This window comes from Ictalurus punctatus, chromosome 3 (assembly GCF_001660625.3).
Source record: "Ictalurus punctatus breed USDA103 chromosome 3, Coco_2.0, whole genome shotgun sequence".
Taxonomy (NCBI): domain Eukaryota; kingdom Metazoa; phylum Chordata; class Actinopteri; order Siluriformes; family Ictaluridae; genus Ictalurus; species Ictalurus punctatus.
In genome coordinates, this window is record NC_030418.2 from 3,186,440 (window position 1) to 3,206,457 (window position 20,018).

Genomic DNA, 20,018 nt, shown 5'->3' on the forward strand with positions numbered 1-20,018 from the left:
ACACTGTCAGTAACAGCATGTACTACCTGATAAAGATAATCAAAATGTCTGAAGGCCTCATGAAGCTGGGAACTGCCTTGTTTTCTCAAGACAGTCTTAAATACTTGTGCACTTTATGAATCCTGGAATGTCGAAGACTGCTTAAGCGCACATCAACAGAAGTTTTACTTCTTCTTCTTCTTCTTATCATTATTATGCTTTGTGCCTTCTTTAAACATTGATGAGTGCTGCTCTGTGTGTAATAATAGAGGCTGCTAAAATAGTTTATAAACTGGGCTAGAATTATTTCAGGAAATCATTCTGAAATGTTTCTGTCCTGGCAGTTTGACACTGGTGGTTTTAAATCGATCGGTGTACGGGATTAAAGTACCAACGCAAAAGCAGGTTCTTACTGTGTCTTTCTACTTGTGGGCATAAGATATCCATAGTTAGAGGAGTTGAGTTATGCTGGTTAAAGGCAAAATTCTAAGTTTGATGTTGATTAAAGAGTTTATGAATCAAGTAGGTCAGTTTGAGAAGAATTAGGTCAGGTATATGGAAATAACCCAAGCTAGATGCATTCCAGCTCGCAAAGGCTTTCTAGCTAACTTATTTCTTCCAGATTTTTATGCAGGCAATTGCCACACTGAATTGTACTAAACCTCATAGTCTAACACTTATGTATATTAACTCTGCTCTCTAGCTGCTGAGATCCTCTTGTAAAATAAACCCCATACTATATATATACGCCAGTGATTCGGATCAAAAACTAACAGAAATGTTGTCAGGTACATTCCATAATAATTCATTACTATTATTATTGGGGCGATTACGAATATTCCGATTATTTTTTGGGCCATAAATTTGGTTCAAAACGATCTGCACTACAGATATTTAGGAGAAAAAAATGGTATGTATGTACAGTCACGTATATAATAGCGAAAAACGGCTGAAATGTACAAAACCAGTGTTAAATCAAGATGACAGTGCCTTACAACCCCCCCCCCCCCCCCCCCCCCCCCAGTCACAAGTTTACAGTGGGTTCTCTAAAGTCCTATCCCAGAAGCCTTTAGAGAAAACAAAACAACTAAACAAGGCAGTTACCTTTTACTGTCTCTGTTACTGTCACCATTACCTCAGTCACACAATCTGTTCCTTGTTTCTTCTTTCATACATATGTTTCCATGAAATTGTAATAATTTTTTTTGCTGCCAATCATATATGTATGTGTGTGTGTGTGTGTGTATATATACATATATATAGATATATAGATATATAGATATATATATATAGAGAGAGAGAGAGAGACAGTGTGAGAGAGAACGTGAGAGAGAGACTTTAAATATGCCAATAAGTTATTAACTGTATTACTATTTACATGTCTAAATGCTAAAAAAAAATTATTCTTATAATTAGTCAATAAAACTTCATATAAACAATTAAGCATTTTGTTTATTTTTTCGTGAATGTTTGTTTCAGACCGAGTTATAAATGCACAATTTTGCTTCTGTACAATTACAGCCAGATTTTTCGAGCTGTCAACTAAAATATTTCAGCAAAACACCCCAAAAAATGGGGAGAGAAGAAAATGCATCATATATTTTCATCAGATACTCAAATATTATGAAACAAACTTGCCAAGGTGACAAACTTATTGAGTACCTAGCATTTTATTCCCTTTTTTGATTCTGTTTATATATATATATATATATATATATATATATATATATATATATATATATATATATATATATATATATATATATATACGGAACTGGAATGTACTGGAAATGATGTGATAATCTTTAAAGCAAATAGTCTTCCACTTTTTGAAAGCTAGATATCCAATACACAAAACTTCAATTTTTTTTGGATTTAAAAAAAAAAAAAAAATCGGACCAAGTACACAATATTAGATTAAACTAATCTGAAAAGTTGCTCTCATTTGTAGGTATATAGTTTAAGAAAGTACACCCTCGTTAATGAGACTGATAAACTACTACAGAAAACGTTTACTTCAAGTTATTGTTGCTAAAGGTGGTTCCACATGTTACTGAATTTTAAGGTGTACTTATACTATATTATCAAAAAAAATTAGGAACATTACAAAACAAACAAAAAAAGGCTCTATACAATCAATACAACATCTGTTTTATAATCACTATAAATGATGACATTGTTGCAAACATCATAGTTTTCCTTTGTTTGTAGGTGGTTTCTAATGGATACCCCTTGTAGATTAAAAAAAAATGGATACAAGGTTTGTTTTGATTTTGTACTGGAGTGAATGCAGGAAAACAGAGGGTTTCAAGGAAACTACATCTTTAATAAAATCTCCATAATGACGCGGATCATCTCTTCAGTGCTTCGGTGCTTTCGCCAGTCAAAACATAAAGTACAACAGTATGCGTTCGGTTTCTAGCATAAAAAAAAAAAAGTGCGATGTGATCGACACGTCGGAGAGAAACTCTTTCTTAGATATCGATGATGGCGAAAATCTCTGGCTTCTCTTTGTCGCATATCTGCATAGCCGAGTAGGTAATGGCTTTCACTTCTGTGCCCTGTGAAGAGATCGTTCCTACTGATTTATTTATTCCTTATTTCTTCCCAGTAGGATTTTACAGATGACAATCATCTGCTGGACCACTGGGTGTCTGTTACACTACAGAAAGGCCACTCTGAAAAGGGTTCGAATGAAAAAAGAAATACATACATACTATTTAAAAGAGAGAAAATAAAATCATCCGACATCTGTGCTTTAGCCTGTTCTTGGAACAGTAAACCACTGTCAACAATAAACCAGAACAGTGCTCCGTTCATAGCTATTCATAACTGCTCTATTGTTTTTTTTCTAATTAGTGGTCCACTGTATAAAAAGTTTGGCTCGTTTTATGGTTTTCCGAAAGTGTTGAAGAACTAGCGGTTGCGTCAGTTCTAGTAAGAAGTCTGAAGTAATGTCAGTAGCATATCCGAAGGATCCGGGTCATACTTTCGACTAAACTTTTTTGCTTATATATTCTTGTAAAGGAAGTTACTTACTTGTGGATGTTTTTCCAAGTTGAACTCCTCACCCCAACTACAGAAGAAGAAGAATTCGAGTCAAATGCTGGAAAATGACTGAAATGAAAACATATGCATGTCCTGCAACAGAAAGATCCATGAAAATAGAATACTGACCAACACGCTGGTTGCCAACGTGACTGCCATGGTGTTTAACTAGTTATATAATGACTTCAAATTATATATATATATATATATTTTTAACTTTACAAAAAATTATGTCTATTTTCTGTAATGGTGGGGAAAAAAGTTAAACACTTTCATAGTCTAGCAACGTGGCAGGATGAAAATATTTGTTTCTATGTTTGTATATTTTCTGGTGTCTCAGATGATTTCAGGGGATAACAGTGAGAAATGTGCCAAACTGGAACAGTTTAAATATACTGGGCTACAATAATAAAACAAAGAGTCAACAGTTTCAGGAAAACATGTCTGGGGAAAAACGGAAACCAGTAACGGGCCTCGAGGTCAAGCATGTAAATTTTGTGCTCGAACACACCACACATCTGCAATATAAATCAGATTTTATCAGATTAACATGGAGTCTAAGAGTGGACACAGGGTACTGGGAATAATCACTGCTCAAACATAGAACAAAACCAAATCCAAACTTTATGTTGGATAACTGGCAAAATAAAAATGATTCTTTTTCTCACTGACTGAAAGAATATGGTCATTGGTTCAAGCAGAGGCAAGTCAGTTAACAGTTAATCAGGAGCACTGAGACTGGGGTATGACCGGGAGACAAAGCAAAAGTTTGTGCGTCCTTATCAGCCACAGTGTCTCAGTGTCTGAAAGATTCTATACGACAGTTGTGTTCCTAGAGCACACATCATATTACTGCATTCTTGGCTGGAAATCTTTTGCTAAAGGATTTCTGTTTAAAACCCTAACTGAACGGGAAAACAATGAGGTCTTATAGGGTTGAACATGGAACCATTAATATCCACACCAGAGAAACAAGCCAAAGAAACCTTAATGGTTCTAGACTGAACTTCCAGAAAAAAAAAACCCCAACGACCGACAGTTGTTTCTAATGGTGCTTTTGAGGATGTGTGTGAGATTCCTGCGTGCTCTAAAGATTTAGTAGACCACGTGCTGATATGCGTGCTACAAATGCTAACCACTAGACCTTGTTAGTCAACCTGCAAATGCTATTTTTTGGCTCGACTCTGGAAGCGATCTAGACCCCAGTAATATCAAAGAAAGTTAGGACAAGGGATTTTTTTTTTTTTTTTTTTTTAGAAACTAATTTCAAGAAGTACAACCCGAATTCCAAAAAAAATTGGGACAGTATGGAAAATGCAAAAAACAAAAAGAGAGAGTCTTGTGAAAATTCAATTCACCCTGTACTATATGGAAAAGACATTATTTCGATGGATTACTTTGTGGATTTCATTTATTTTTGAAAATATACACTCATTTCAATTCTTATGGTGATGAACACACTCCAGAAGAAAGTTGGGACAGTCTACTGTTTACCGCAGTATAACGTCGGCTTTTCTTATAATAACGCTTTTTAAGCATTTGGGCGCTGAGTAAAGATACCAGTTAGACTGCAGACAGACCACACTAGCACCCACACTCTCTAAATAGACAACCAGGCGCTTGGAATCCGGACAGAATGTGGTCTGGCGTAGTCCTGCTCTGGATTGCAGTGTATGTTGCTCCAAAAATGTGTACATATCTTTCTACATTAACGCTGCCCTCACAGATGTACGAGTTACCCATGCCATAGGCACCGACACGCCCACATACCATGACAGACGCCGGCTTTTGGACCCGACGCTGATAACAGCTTGTATTTTCCTTTTCACCTTTGGCCCGGAGAACATGACGAAGACAAATGTTTATCTTCAAAAAAAACTATGCAGCTGATTACATAAAACATCAAATACCTTGCCTTTATTTAAAAAAAAAAAAGTTTAATACAAGTCAAAGTACATTTACATGATCACTCCTCTTTGTTTTTATTAACATGTTCCATACTGTCCCAACTTTTTCGGAGTTGGGGTTGTAGATAAAGGAAAACAGAAAGTAGGCATTGGTTGCTGTGGAAATCCTTAACGGAGCTAGGATAAACAACACAGCTTGTGCACAACTGCAAATACCTTCGCCCCTTCAGAATGAAGACAGTCGTCCTTGGAGATAAAAGCAGGACAATCTGCAAAGAACAACCCGGACCGCTATTTTTCAAAAACTATCTAACCCGTTATTCCATAGCAGATTACTGCCAGATTAGAACTACAGGGAATATACTTTTCTATTAAATGTCATCGTATCTTTATCCAAACCTTTGTCTAAATATGTAACTTCATATACTGTATATTTGAGTATCTTGTAACACCATAATGGTAATACCGGTTAATGATAACGGGATTAATTGGAAGTATGAGAGACCTGCACAGATTTTGGGAAATGTACCTGTCTCACTGGCAAAGAAGAGACATCTCTTTCATACATGTATGTATATTGCAGAATAGTTGAGCTCAAAAGTCCTACCAAGCTCTTTCCTATCTGGAAAACGTTCTTTCTAGGGCACACTGCAGGCCAAACAAGAAACGAAAGTTCAAACTCGAACATTTCCTCTAACAAATCTCTACCATAGATGGCCAAATTGTGGAATCATATAACACGTTATCTACTCCCTTCCAGCTCTACATGCTTTATAAATACACATGATTTGTTCTGCTTGGTACGCATGGTTTGTTCTGACTCACTCAGAACCTCACTTCATCAACAAATTCTCTAAACTGAAAGGACCAAAATGATTTGTAGAAGCTCCAACGGTAAATGTGCTTGCGTTTGCCTCCCTGATGTTTTGGAATTTTTTCATATCCTTCCACTTGCTGTGATCTCAAGGAAGGCATGTGGGTGTGTGTGTTCTCTGCAAATAAAATATAACTGAGATAAAATGTGAACCAGCACTGACTTACCCCAAGAAGCAGACTGACTTGGGGTTAGTTACAGTTACTGTAAAAAGGCCTCATTGTGCAGAGACAATGGAGAAATAAAACATTTATTCAGTCATCCACCCCAGCACAGATGGCTGCTAGAAACTTTTTTGCGAACTCACCCGATAGACCGTATTGTGAAGCGCATCCGATCCAAGTGCAACACTTTAACCTCCTAGAAAATAGAATTATATTATAATTAAACACAAGATCACTGGAATTAATGGCATTCATATAGTATTAGTAGTAGGAGTAAGAGTAGTAGGAGTAGTAGTAGTAAGAGTAGGAGTAAGAGTAAGAGTAGTAGTAGTAGGAGTAAGAGTAGTAGCAGTAATAGTAGTAGTAGGAGTAGGAGTAGCAGTAATAGTAGTAGTAGTACTAGGAGTAAGAGTAGGAGTAAGAGTATTAGTAGTAGCAGTAATAGTAGTAGTAGGAGTAAGAGTAGCAGTAGGAGTAAGAGTAAGAGTAAGAGTAAGAGTAGTAGTAGTAGTAGGAGTAGCAGTAATAGTAGTAGTAGTAGTAGTAGTAAGAGTAAGAGTAGTAGTAGTAGCAGTAGTAGTAGTACTAAGAGTAGTAGTAAGAGTAAGAGTATTAGTAGGAATAGGAGTAAGAGTAGTAGTAGTAGTAAGAGTAGTAGTAGTAGTAGTAGTAGGAGTAAGAGTAGTAGTAGTAGTAGTTGTAGTAGTAGGAGTAGGAGTAAGAGTAGTAGTAGTAGTAGTTGTAGTAGTAGGAGTAAGAGTAAGAGTATTAGTAGTAGCAGTAATAGTAGGAGTAAGAGTAAGAGTAGTAGTAGGAGTAAGAGTAGTAGTAGTAGTAAGAGTAGGAGTAAGAGTATTAGTAGTAGTAGTAGGAGTAAGAGTAGTAGTAGTAGTAAGAGTAGGAGTAAGAGTATTAGTAGTAGTAGTAGGAGTAAGAGTATTAGTAGTAGTAGCAGTAATAGTAGTACTAAGAGTAGTAGTAAGAGTAAGAGTAGTAGTACTAGTATTACTAGTATTAATAGTATTATAGAGTAAGTTAAATTCTGTAGAATTAGAAAATCTAGTATGAAATAGATGGAAATGAACTTTGAAATCTCCGTATGAATTTTCCTGGGAAATAAATATAGCTCTAACTGAAAAAGGCTGACCTGGCTCACTCTAATTAGGCACTTGTAGCTCACATCGTGCGTGTGTGTTACAGCGGATACCAACACTAAAATCATCTGTAAGAGAAATCGACTCTTACAGTACCTGCTTCACTAAACAAATGCACTGGATCTGATGGAACACTTGATTTTATTTCCCCCTTATTCAACTGGCAGTAATGAATCAAACAGGAAGAAATACTTTGAAAAACTTTTCCCTGCCACTACAGTATAAGCCATATATTGTATGAGGTGACACTTGAAATAACGTGACAGTTGATGAAATACTCCCGAGACCACCTCTCATTTAAATATCAGATTCTCAACAACGGTGTGTGTGAAATACCCGAGGGACGAAAAAGGCGTCTGCGCTGAACTTGAAGAGCCAGTCATCTAGGAAATGAAAGAGGAGTGATTCCAGATCATCACCTATGAGAACACAGACAGACTTGTTATTGTGAAGCATTATCCGGACCAGTGATTTACATAGTGGTGCTTTTATTCCCATTCCCAGAACTGCACCGGGAGGCCACATCTAGGGAAACCTTACTCACTCATCCCCTTCCAGCATGATGTTTATTATCAATGAACATATTATTATTATTATTATTATTATTATTAATTTCCTTCTCCGTAGAAAGCTTAGCTCTTACCGTTGGGCATTTATACATCAGTTATATTTTAAAATCTCAGGAAGCTCCACTTTCTAAATGATCTTCCACCTGTAACAGTACCATGGGATTATTAGCACTGACAAAAGGATGAGGCAGACTGTTGAAATCCACCCAAATACCAAAGTCTGGCTCAGCTATCAACAGAAAGAGGCACTTCCTGAGGGATCGTTCTTGCCTCGATACAACCCAGAGACTCAAAAAGGGTTAGTATTTGTGCAATTCCTTTCATACAGTTAATCAGGAGGGGAGTTAAGACTAAACATTTCAATGTTGATTCACACATCGAAAGAAGGTAATCCATCGCTGGGAAAGAGCACTACACTGTCCCCTTTTGAGACTCCTGTATTAAGACATTAGGACAACGTGTGACAAAAGGAGAAGAAAAAACAAACGAAAATCAACAAAGCAGCGATACAGCAAAACTGACACCCAGTTTCCAGTAATTCCATCTGAACAGGGCGTTCTAATGGTATTTTAAACCCACGCTAAGCTCAGCTTTCTAAATATTTCCTGAAACTTAAATGCCCACGATGTCCCTTTAACCCCAAAATGTGTCTGACCAGCAATAAATGTTCGGTGTCCAAACGTTGCTTCTTTAATTCCCTTCATCTCAATGTGTGTTCGCAGCTTATATGTTGTCTTGCATGTTCCTTGTACCTAATATTTTGTCCCGTTATATAATACGGGTACTGCCAACTCCTGGCCATTCATTACTGGAATTAAAACTCACTCGAGTGTACATACTTATTATTAACCTTCCCTTTGCACTGTATGTTTCCTAGAGACTCCGGATTGCACTTTCCTGACTGAACAATGAAACCTAAAAAAGTCACGTTTGTGGGAGCAAACAGCGATATCCTGAATCAACACAGCCATTGTTTAATCTGACAATATCCTGACTCCCGTCTGATGAAAGAAAATTCATTACATTCAATCTTCCTGCCTCCCAAGTTTGGTCATTCCATCTTCAAGAACTATTTAAAACAAAACAAGAGCAACACTTGGGTACCATTTTCAGTGCTAGAACTCTCTTATTCATCATCCATCCATCCATCCTCTATACCGCTTAATCCTTTTCAGGGTCACGGGGAACCTGGAGCCTATCCCAGGGGCACAAGGTGGGGTACACCCTGGACAGGGTGCCAGTCCATCGCAGGGCACAATCACATACACACTCACACACCCATTCATACACTACGGACACTTTGGACACGCCAATCAGCCTACCATGCATGTCTTTGGACTGGAGGAGGAAACCGGAGGAAACCCCCGCAGCACGGGGAGAACACGCAAACTCCGCACACGCAGGACCACGGTGGGATCTTGTTCATCATTCGTCACAGTATTCATCGCTTGGTGCATATCTTAAGACATCTCCAGCTGTGTTTGGAAGGAAGGGAGAGGCCGTGGAACCCTGGGATATCTCCACCGTTTCCTTGTTATCTCCCCTTCCGTACCTCTACCACTGATAAAGTACAGGTTATACTGTGTTTATATAGAGTGCTGTGAAAAAACTATTTGCCCCATCCCATCTTCTGTTTTTGTGTATATATCTCTCATACTAAATAGTTTTAGATCTTCAAACGAAATACTAAAAACTACGGCAACCTGATTAAACATATGATACAGTTTTTGTTTATAATTTTTTTTTTTTTACTGAAGCAAAAAGAGTTATCCAACACCTATCACCCTTGTGAAAATCTATCTGCCCCCTTAAATTTAAAATCTGGTTGTGCCAGCTTTATCAGCAATAACTGCAAACAAACGGTTCCGATAACCGGTGATCAGTCTTCCATTTACTTCTAGGACGAGGATTTACTCTTATGCTTTGGATCGCTGTCTTGCTGCACAATCCAGTTGCGCTTGAGTTTCAACTTACGGAATGAAGACCGTAAACATTCTCCTTTAGGATTTTCTGCTAGAGAGCAGAATTCATGTTTTCCTCAATGATTGCAAGTTTCCCAGGCCCTGAAACAGCAAAGCATCCCCACACCATCACACTTTCCTCCACCATGCGTGACCACAGGCTTGATGTCCGCCAGATGTAACAGGACCCCTGACTTCCAAACAGTTCCACTTTCAACTAAGCAGTCCACAGAACATTCTCCCGAAAGGTTTGCAGATTATCAAAGTGTGTTTTGGCAAAATTCACACGAGCCTTAATGTTTTTCTGGGTTAGCAGTAGTTTTCATCTCATCACATTTCCTTGGCTCTTTTTGTGCTTTGCTTGGAGGAATTTTAGAAGGTCTGGGAAGGCTTACTACTGTGCCAAGTTTTTTTTCTTCCCAATTCCAAGGTAACGCCTGTGGCTCTTTGGAGCCCCAGAACCTCAAAAAACCTTGAAATAGCTTTGTAACCCTGCCCAGACTGATGTATTTCAGTCTTACAGCGGGGAAGAAAATGTTTGTGGGCATTCCTCGTCAGTGTTTACCAGTTTAATGCATATGAACGCCGCTTAGAACATCGCAGCAGTTGTATATTTTGACTCTGCTTGCTTTAGCGCACCTGTTGGATTTCGAACCAGACATTTTGTCGTGTTTTCAAAAGAACATTATAAATTAGGCTCCTGAAAATGACACCTACAGTAGATTGGTTCTCTAACAGTGTAGTGGAAACAAAGAACATCTTCTCTCTCTCTCACACACACACACACACACACACACACACACACACACACACTTTTTCACCTTCTGATTCGATTTCTATAGTATCGATGGGCTCCACTGTCTCCGTATCGGTCATATAGCCAAACATGGCCATGGCACACTGCTCATATGCCTCCTCCAATGAGTCACCCCAAGAATGCAGCCTGAAACACACACACACACACCTCGATATTAAGCCCACTTCATAAAACTGAGATAATCATTTACTATACTTCTAATGGAAATATCTGAAGCAAGTTACTTTAGGTTCAATCAGTAACTTTCTCATTCTGAATACAAGTCATTAGTTGCTTAAACAGTTGGTTCTGAAGCAGTCTTTTCCCCTCTTGCTTCTCCTGCACAAATGAATACAAAACCAAGCAGACTCTGCAGGATATATTTGCAGGTGCTTGTTGTTTTTTAAAAAAATTGTCCATAGATTTGGGTGACGTCATCACATGGCACGTTCAGTTCAAGCCCTCTTTGATTCCCGTGCAAAACAATTGTATGCAATTGCAATTTCGAAGTAGTTTTCCTCCAAAAAAAAAAAGCACAAAAAAAAATAATACAAATACGAGCATTTTTGGCCGCAAAATAAAATCACAAAACCATCCAAAATCCTGTACGGACTGATTGAACATTAAAACGCTCCTATTCTGAGGGCAGTTTCACAGCAAACCTAGATCATGATAAATATTGCGATCTGACTTGTGATTCTTTGCAGATGCAAACAGCCTAGGAAAGTTCTTACTGGACTTACTGGACATCTGCAGTGTGGTCCAGATCTAAAATGAAAAATACAAACAGCCATGTAGAGTTATTATTACACTTTATTCACTTTTTAAAACAAACAAACAAACAAAAAATTCATTCAAATGTTATTCGTGACAATTTTTTCACTGCAAAAAAAATGTATGTGCGGCTCAGTTAGGGTCATTTCGCCAAAAACAGTGATTCCATAATAATAATAATAATAATAATAATAATAATAATAATAATAAAGTCATTAAACTCTGGAGTAACACAAATGGAACTACGGGAATTATGTTGCGATAAGAAATACAAAATAAATCAAAAATAATTTCATATTTTAGCATCTTCAAAGTAGACGCGCTTTTCGCCTAGAATTTCCAGAAACGTATTCTTGGCGTTTTCTCGACCGATTTCTTGAGGAATTTCCCTGAGATGCTTTTTAAACAGTACTAAAGGAGTTCACACCGACGCTGGACTCTTATCGGAAATAAGTTTTGTAGATAAAATTTTTGTTTTCTAATGAAAGAAATTAATATGTCGGCAGGATTATATTTTTATCTACGACACCGATTTCAAACATTTAATCACACACCTTCAGATCAAAAGCTTTTTAAGATCATGAGAAACATTACAGTCGAGTGTCCACAAACTTTTGATTTTATATATACATATAATATAATATAATATAATATTATATATATATATACACACACACACACACACACACACACAAAGTTAGAGTACAGAATATCTAGGATAACAAAGATGACAGTTCTGGGAACATATAAAAACCAGTGTTAAAATGAGTGAGCTCATGTTGTCTTACCTCACCCTTATATAATCGCGCACACACACACATTGTTATACACACCCTCTGTACGTCATGTCTGACTGAATGTTTTATTAAATAGTCTCGATGAAATGGTCTAAGGAGTTTACTTGGAACATATGAGAGAATTTTCATCATGCACTGTTAGATTCCAGCAGTGAGGTCATTCAGGGTGAGCATAGTGTTATGCACATCTGATATGCTGGTGCACAATCCTCTTACTCTTATCCTATATTATTCACTATAACATTGCATAGGAGAATATTCTTATTAATCTTTAATCTCTCTTGATGTAGTAAGATGGGATAGTCCAGTGGTTAAACCGTTAGCTTATTATTGCTCAGAAGGGTGTGAGTTCAAATCCCACCACTGCTGGGCCCTTGAGCAAGGCCATTAACTGCTCAGTTGTGTAAGTGAGTCTGCCAAATGTCATGATTGTGAATGTAAAATCAAATAGACTAATGACTGTATGTCTGGCACTTTTCAGTGAGTCGGCTCATGTAACTCGGTTCACTAACACGATTCGACTCTTTCAGCTCTCAAACGGCTCATTCTTCTCTCTGAAAAATTATTTAAATAATTAATTAAAATTATTTAATACATTTTCACTCTACCTAATTAACTAATGACCACAAACAGTATTACATTGCTGGCATTGCACTATGTGGGGGGAAAAATTATATTTAATTGTTCAATCAGTGAGGAAGGACAGGTGTACATTCATGACAAACACAGTAATCATCGCTGCTTTAACGCGAACATGCTTTCTGTGCATGCGTTTCTTTCATTAAGACTCATTACTCATTTATTTCCTGTTTAAAAAAAACAATAACAAACAGCTTTTATACGCGAGTCCACTCAGAACGTTCAGCTTAAAGAATCAGATCAAAGAGTCGACTCTTCTGAAAACGACACGTTTTATTACAGAGGGGTGCAAAGTCTTTTGCATTGTGATGAAAGATGTAAGGACACAAGAATTTTGTATTTAAAGTGATGAATCGTGGATGAAATAATCACAGACACCATCTTTAAAAAAAAAAAAAAGAAAGAAAAAAAAAGGTTATACTGTCCATGCAAGAGTCTATCTACGATGTCCAATTCTTTAAATTCACCTTATCTGGCAACCCGGTGCGTGTTTCCTGAATCAACAAAGTTCAGAATCATCCATAAAACCTTCCCCACTTACATTCATATTTCTTGTTGATGGCTGGATATTTAGCCTTTATTGCCTTTTGAGCTTCGGTAAGGTCAAGCTCTCGATCATTCATGCTACTGAAATAAAAAGATCACTTAAATAAGCAGTTGTTAAGGTGTAAAGTTCCCAAATGACGCATGAATGCACTTCCGTAATGTGAAGCACCCGTCTAATACAATTTGCCTTTTAAAGAATAAAAGTCACGTGTTCATCTCGGACCAATAAATAAATTGTTCCGTGGACTTTACACATCATTAAAAGTAAAAATATACGGATCTTTTATTGATTCATTTGTTTAAATGCACATAGTGAATGTGCCTTTTTTATTCTTCGGGGAACTTCGGGGTTGAGTCAGACGTTAGTAAATGTGCCATGTAGTGATGATCCATAGAGTTATGGATAAATATTTATAACCCTTTTATTCCACGCGGACAGTTTACTCTCTCGGATATGTACAGCGGTTCTTTTTTTTTTTTTTTTTAGAGTAAATGTGGAAAATGCTTCACTGACAGAACTAACAGCAACAGCTTAAAAAAATCCTGCCTTCAATTACGTTAAACATTTTACTTGAACATTATTTGCCTTACAGATTTTATCCCTTAATCTTTCCTTGTCACGCAAACCCATCCTCTCTGCCCATCATCCACAGAAAAGCCATGGAATCCCAATTTTTATTTATTATTATTATTTTTTATAGATTGTGTTTCATCTCTAATTTGTAACACAACAATATTCGGCACAAGCTTTTATTCCTTAACTCAATCGCAGCGGTTTGTTTTACCGGAAGTAAACCTACAACTCCAGTGTGAACCCGGAAGTGTGAAAATCGCGTAATACACTAGTTGAATTTTAAATAACATTACACATTATGAGGATAAGTTATATGATGTAGTGTTGTATATCTTGTCAGGCATATTCTTTGTGTGAAATCTGGGAAATTGTGATTATGTGTCAGTCAGCTATGCTAGCTAATAGATTTTCCGGTGGCGCGATTTATTTACTATTTTTTTTACTTTGTCAGCTTGTTCTTTTTTTTTTCACCTGGTAAGTTAACTTTTCTGGTAACGTAACATTCTGTAAGTGTTTAATTCAACTTAGATAACATAAAGCGCCTTAAAGGCCGCGCGGTCACGTGACTCTTGGTGCAAGCTGCCGTTGTCCGACTGCAACCGCTGTTGCGCACAGTTAGTCCCGCTTTTCATACGTTCCTCCCCCAAAAAAGCATGCACGACAAGTTCTTTGTATGAAGCCATTGTGCGATTGTAAAGATGGAAAGAAAAAAAACAAAACAAAACAGAGACGTCTCGTCTGGAAGAAAGTTTCACACACCGTCTGTGCTCGCGGTGAGTTTGTTAAGTAACAGAAATAATAAAACCGAACTCACTAACTTTAACTGTCTGATGTTTAATCAGCTTAGTAAGGTAAGATACCGTGTATAGCATATTAAATATTATTATATCATTTATTACACATAAAGTGAAATATTTCAAGCCTTTTTTGTGTTTTATTTTGTATTTGAAGTGATGAATCGTGGATGAAAAAATCACAGACACCATCTAAAAAAAGGTTATACTGAGAGTCTATCCACAATGTCCAATTCTTTAAATTCACCTAATCTGGCAACCCTGTACGTGTTTCCTATCAACAAAGTTTAAATCTCGATGAGTACGGCTTACAGCCCACAGAAATCCGAAATCCGGTATCTCAAAATATTAGAGTAAAGAATTTATAATACAGAAATGTCGACCTGAGAAGATCTCTATTCGGCGAACTAACTCAAAACACCTGCAAAGGTTTCCTGATTCTTTAATCTCTCAGTCCGGTTCAGTAGACACAATTGTCAGATAAAGTAAATGCTGCATTTCATTTGGAAATCAAGGTTCCAGAGTCTGGAGGAAGAGTGGAGAGGGACTGAATCCAAGTTCCTTGAAGTCCAGTGTGCAGTTTCCACAGTCAGTGATGATTTGTGGGGGTCGTGTCATCTACTGGTGTTTTCTCGAGTCGAGAGTCGATGCAGCGTTTACCAGGAGATTTTAGATCGCTTCATGCTTCCATCTGCTGACGAGAATTTTGGAGATGCTGATTTCTTTTTCCGGCGGGACTCGGCACCTGCCCACAGTGCCAAAACTATTAGTAACCGGTCTGATGACCGTGGTGTTACTGTGCTTGATTGGCCAGCCGACTCGCCCGACCCGAACCCCGTAGAGAATCTACGAGAGACACCAGACCCGACAATACAGACGAGCTGAAGGCCATGAAGTATTTCCTGCAAAAGTATCTCCGACCAATATCGAGCGCATAAATTAACAGACTTTTCAGCAGGTCGACATTTCTGTATCATAAATTCTTTATTCTAATATTTTGAGATACCGGATTTTTTATTTCCGTGAGCCGTAAGCCGTACTCATCGAGATTAAAACGCAGAAACATCATCTTTCGCTGTTCAAAACCGATTTTCGTGCCGTGTTTAGCTCATCAACATCGCTAAAGTACGTGTATATGGCCAAAAGTATGTGGACACCCGACCATCACTCCTCCAGTATTAACAGGAGTATTTGGACAGAGACGGTGTTCATAAATTTGCCTCTGTACACCAGCGCAATGGATTTGAAATGACGCAATCACTGATGAGCAGTCTTGTGGGCGGGTGCGGCCTGTTTCCTCGTTAGTTCATCACAAATTAAGCAGATTAGAAGGTCCGGAGTTGATTCCAAGTGTTGAATTTGCATTTGCATGGGAACTCTCAATATGCCGCCCAAGGAGGTGTCGATGCAACTGAAGGAGGCCATCATTATGCTAAAAAAAAACCCCAAACCAACCCAGAGAGAGAGAGAGCAGAAACTATAGGAGTGTCCAGATCAACCATATGGTGCATTCTTTTAAAGAAGGAATGCACTGGCGAGCTCAGCAACACCAAAAAGGCCTGGAAAACAATTTAATTAGACCACTGTATTCACAGGAACCTAAACATGGAGATGATTGAAATTATAACATGTCGAACCTCTAATGATGCATAAAGACGTACTGGAGTTGCAGCATGGATTTACCGTTATCCCCATGTCACCTTGTGATGTGCGACAAGTATGGGCTTGAGATTTGCAACTTGTGGCCATGACATAATCATTAGTTCACTTGAAAATATTGCCTTGCAGCCTCAGTATATTATTTGATGACCGGGCCTTATTAAAAAGAACCACCATGACACCATGAGAAGCTCTATACTTGACTACGTTTGGGTGCAAATCGTGCACGTTTTTCTCAGAACTGTTTCTTTAAGTGGTGCAGTGGTGGCTCGGTGGTTAAAGACTCTGGGTTACTGACCAGAAGGTCAGGAGTTGAAGCCCCAGCACTGCCAAGTTACCACTGTTGGGCCCTTGAGCAAGGCCCTTAACCAGTCAACTGCTCAGTTGTTTAAATGAGATAAATGTAAGTCGCTCTGGATAAGGGCGTCTGCCAAAAATGCCGTAAATGTAAGTGAGTAATACCATTTCTCTGCTTCCAGGTTCACATTCGCCAGTGTAGAAATGTTTTATTAATGGATTTATAAAACAAATCGATGACTGTCCTTCGTGTACATCTTAACGTGAAGTTCGAACTAATGGATTTTGAGAAGGAGCTGAGGGACCGTGAATGTGAACAGACCACAGCAAGAGCAGTTCCATGGGTGAAGACCTCCAAGAGACGACGTTATTCCGTCTTTGTGTTGAGTGAACTGGAGGAGTCTGAAAGGGTCGGGCGTGTTTGCCGAGCTCTGAAATGTAAACCGAAGCTGGCTCACTGGTCTAATGACACGGACCTCACCGCTGACTCGATCGCCAAGGATGCCAAAGAACTTTCCGATCAAAAGCACGTTGGCAAAACCTGCGGTGCGGAACGTACCCGCAGAACCGAAAGTAAACTACACACGGAAGATCAGAAGATCTACGGGAAAGGCTATAGATCCAGGAGCAGATTAGCGGAAAATGAAAAGAACCGTGGCTGTGAAGGAGAGGCGCAGGCGTCCTCGGATCAGACGGATTCAAATCCCAAGAGTCCGCGACTGGAAAGCCGCAAAACGCAATTTTGCCAGGGCGGAAAGTACGCGTGTCAGCTCTGCGGCGTGGAATACGTCCGCAAAACCAACCTCGTCAGCCACATGAGGATCCACACGGGTGAGACGCCGTACACGTGTAAGATCTGCGGAAAGGGCTTCAGACGCAGTGACTGGTTAGCCAAGCACATGCTTATGCACAGGGACAAAAGGGAGTCGTCTACAGATCGCAGGAAACAGCAGTACACTTGCGATCTTTGTGAGAAGACGTACCAAAACAGAGATTCTTACAAAAAACATTTGCGCGGACACACCGGCGAGAGACCTTACCAGTGTGCTATATGCGAGAAGCGTTTCTTAGACGTCGGCGGCCTTAATACGCATTTAAGGATCCACTGGGATGACCGGCCGTACACGTGCTCTGAATGCGGACACGGCTTCAAGCGCTCGGGAACGCTCGATAAGCACAAGCGCATCCACACCGGAGAAAAACCCTATTCGTGTAGCATCTGCGGGAAAAAGCTTCGCTACAAATACAGCCTGTCGATGCATATGAAAAGTTCCTGCTGTCAGCGCTCGAGATGCTAAAGCTACGTTATTTGACTCCTCATACATCAGCATCAGGAACCATGTAGGGTAGCAAATTTCTGAGATGATGAACAACTCGACGCAGTTTGAGGCGAGTGCGTAATGATCTAGGTGTCTTCGTATGAGGAACGTGACCAAATCCAAAGACGTAATTCGGAATGAACAGGTAACGTGATGCGCACACACACACGGATGTGACGGGGTTGAGACTGGGAATGCGAGCAGGAGGTTTTGACTTTCCTGCGCCCGTGAGCGAGCGGTTAGATCCGAAATCCACAGGATTCATGAACACGGACGTGATGGGTTTACAGCATTCATCCTTAGTTACCGCCTGGTCAGGGACACGGTGGTTTCGATTGCGCAACTAGTTTACAGAAATCCAATCAAATAAAATTATTGGGAAACATCATGGGTACGTACAAACTACAATAACTAGCTGCGTTTACATGGACAACAATAATCCACTCTTAATCCGATTAAGACCGTACTCTAATTAAGAAACTACCACGTAAACAGCAATTTTTACTTACCTTAATCTAATTAAGGTCATAATCGAAGTAAGCAATAATCTAATTAAGACAGGTGCAGTACTCCTGTTTTAGGCGCATTATGGACGTGTAGTAGTGACACGTAAACACCTTAATCACATTATTAACGTCGTGTGGGAGTTTTCACCGCATTTTGCGACAGGACACGATCACACACGGCAGTTTTACGCTTTACGGCGAGCAAGAGAGTTCGGCTGCGTCCCAAATCGCATACTTTCCTCCTACAGGCCTGCAGTGGGGAAAAATACATGTATCTCGGCTACTATATAGACGGTAACTACGCGATTTGGGACACACCCACCGCTTCAAGCGGTTGTCTATTAGCACGTACAGCACGACAAATAATTAACCGCGCTTAAAGCGTTCGTAAAAAAATAAATAAATAAAAACACCCAAAACTGTATACGGTACCATAACGAAGACGAACTGTATGTCGATACGTGAAATTCTGGAGGGACGTCGGACGGCGTGGCGCGGTGACGTAATGACGCGGGCTGTTAATCTAATTATGTTCTTGAACATGTAAAACGGGAACATGACAGGAGTATTCTAAAAGCCACTCATGTAAACACCTTAATCACATTATTATCTTACTCAGATTAAGGTCAATAATTAGATTACCGCTGTCCATGGAAACGTAGTCACTGTGTGAGCAGGAATCGGTTATACTAAACTAGAGTGATGGAGCTGAGGTCGAGGAACTGTCAGAGCCAGAATTCACACACCATGCGGGACAGCGCTGGTATTTCTATTCTACCTTCTACCAAAAATAAATAAATAAAAATAAGACCTTCTAGTCCAATTCGTGTTTAAATCCGGATACAGATATATAATTTACGTTACACCTGTACTTTATATAATGCTAAACTAGTAGTTGTAAGATTCCTGTAGTTATATCAGCTTTGTAGTTCCAGTGCAAAAAATTTAAACTTTTTATTTATTTATTTATTTATTTTAAAAAAAAGGAAAGTCTGGCCACCGAACATGCCTTGGTTGATTGACAACTTGTAACTGTGCATCTTTTTTAGGATTCAGTTTAAGATTCTGTTGTTTGTCTTTTAAAACTCTTCATGATCACGCTCCTTCCTATCTCAAAGAGCTTCTTCCACCGCATTCATCTAACAGACTTCGAACATCTTCTCATGGGTCTCTTTTGCATGTCCCCGGATCCCGGTTAAAAACAAAGTCGGGATGGAGCTTTTACAGTCGCCGCCCCTCGTTTATGGAATAAATTGCCACTGGACATCCGCCTCGCGCCTTCAGTTACCACTTTTAAAGAGAGACTTAAAACATATCTCTTCTCCCAGGTGTTTTAATCTCATTTTTACTATCGTCTGTTGTCTGTCTTTATTCGGTTTTATTGTTTTCTGTTTGACTTTTCTTTACTCTGTTCAACTTCGCTGTGTTAAGTGTGCTTTATAAATAAAAGTGACTATTTACTAATCTTTATTTCTGAAAGGTTTCCTGTTTCGTTGTACGACTAGGAGATAAATTGGGATTTATGCAGTAAATGGCCGTTTAGATTTCGACTCGGATATACAGCAGGATTGGAACGAACCCGAGGCAAGAGTGGCGAGATGACGTGGAAAAACCTTGAGAAGAATTTATAGAAGTTTATTTATATATATTATAGATAGATA

General features: G+C 38.9%; 2 protein-coding genes across 5 annotated transcripts; one reads left to right on the forward strand and one right to left on the reverse strand.

Moving 5' to 3' along the window:
- Positions 1–989: 989 nt before the first annotated feature.
- Positions 990–18,498, reverse strand: zbtb8os (zinc finger and BTB domain containing 8 opposite strand). Of its 4 annotated transcripts, none has more exons than XM_047152667.2 (7): positions 13,204–13,389; positions 11,196–11,220; positions 10,478–10,599; positions 7,463–7,545; positions 6,116–6,168; positions 3,019–3,120; positions 990–2,540 (listed from the first exon to the last, which is right to left on the reverse strand). In XM_047152667.2, exons 1-7 carry the CDS (start codon positions 13,283–13,285, stop codon positions 2,528–2,530), a joined length of 480 nt encoding a protein of 159 aa, XP_047008623.1. In that variant the 5' UTR covers positions 13,286–13,389; the 3' UTR covers positions 990–2,527. The 4 variants fall into 4 exon arrangements, with proteins under 4 accessions (XP_047008623.1, XP_053534805.1, XP_053534806.1 ...); NM_001200224.2 differs by having other exon boundaries at positions 1,726–2,540; positions 3,019–3,055; positions 13,204–13,370; XM_053678830.1 differs by lacking the exons at positions 11,196–11,220; positions 13,204–13,389 and adding an exon at positions 18,361–18,498 and having other exon boundaries at positions 3,019–3,055.
- Positions 14,076–19,827, forward strand: LOC108263436 (zinc finger protein 417). Its single transcript, XM_017464206.3, has 2 exons — positions 14,076–14,555; positions 16,715–19,827. The coding sequence occupies exon 2, from the start codon at positions 16,769–16,771 to the stop codon at positions 17,828–17,830; it is 1,062 nt and encodes a 353-aa protein (XP_017319695.1). The 5' UTR covers positions 14,076–14,555; positions 16,715–16,768; the 3' UTR covers positions 17,831–19,827.
- Positions 19,828–20,018: the final 191 nt, after the last annotated feature.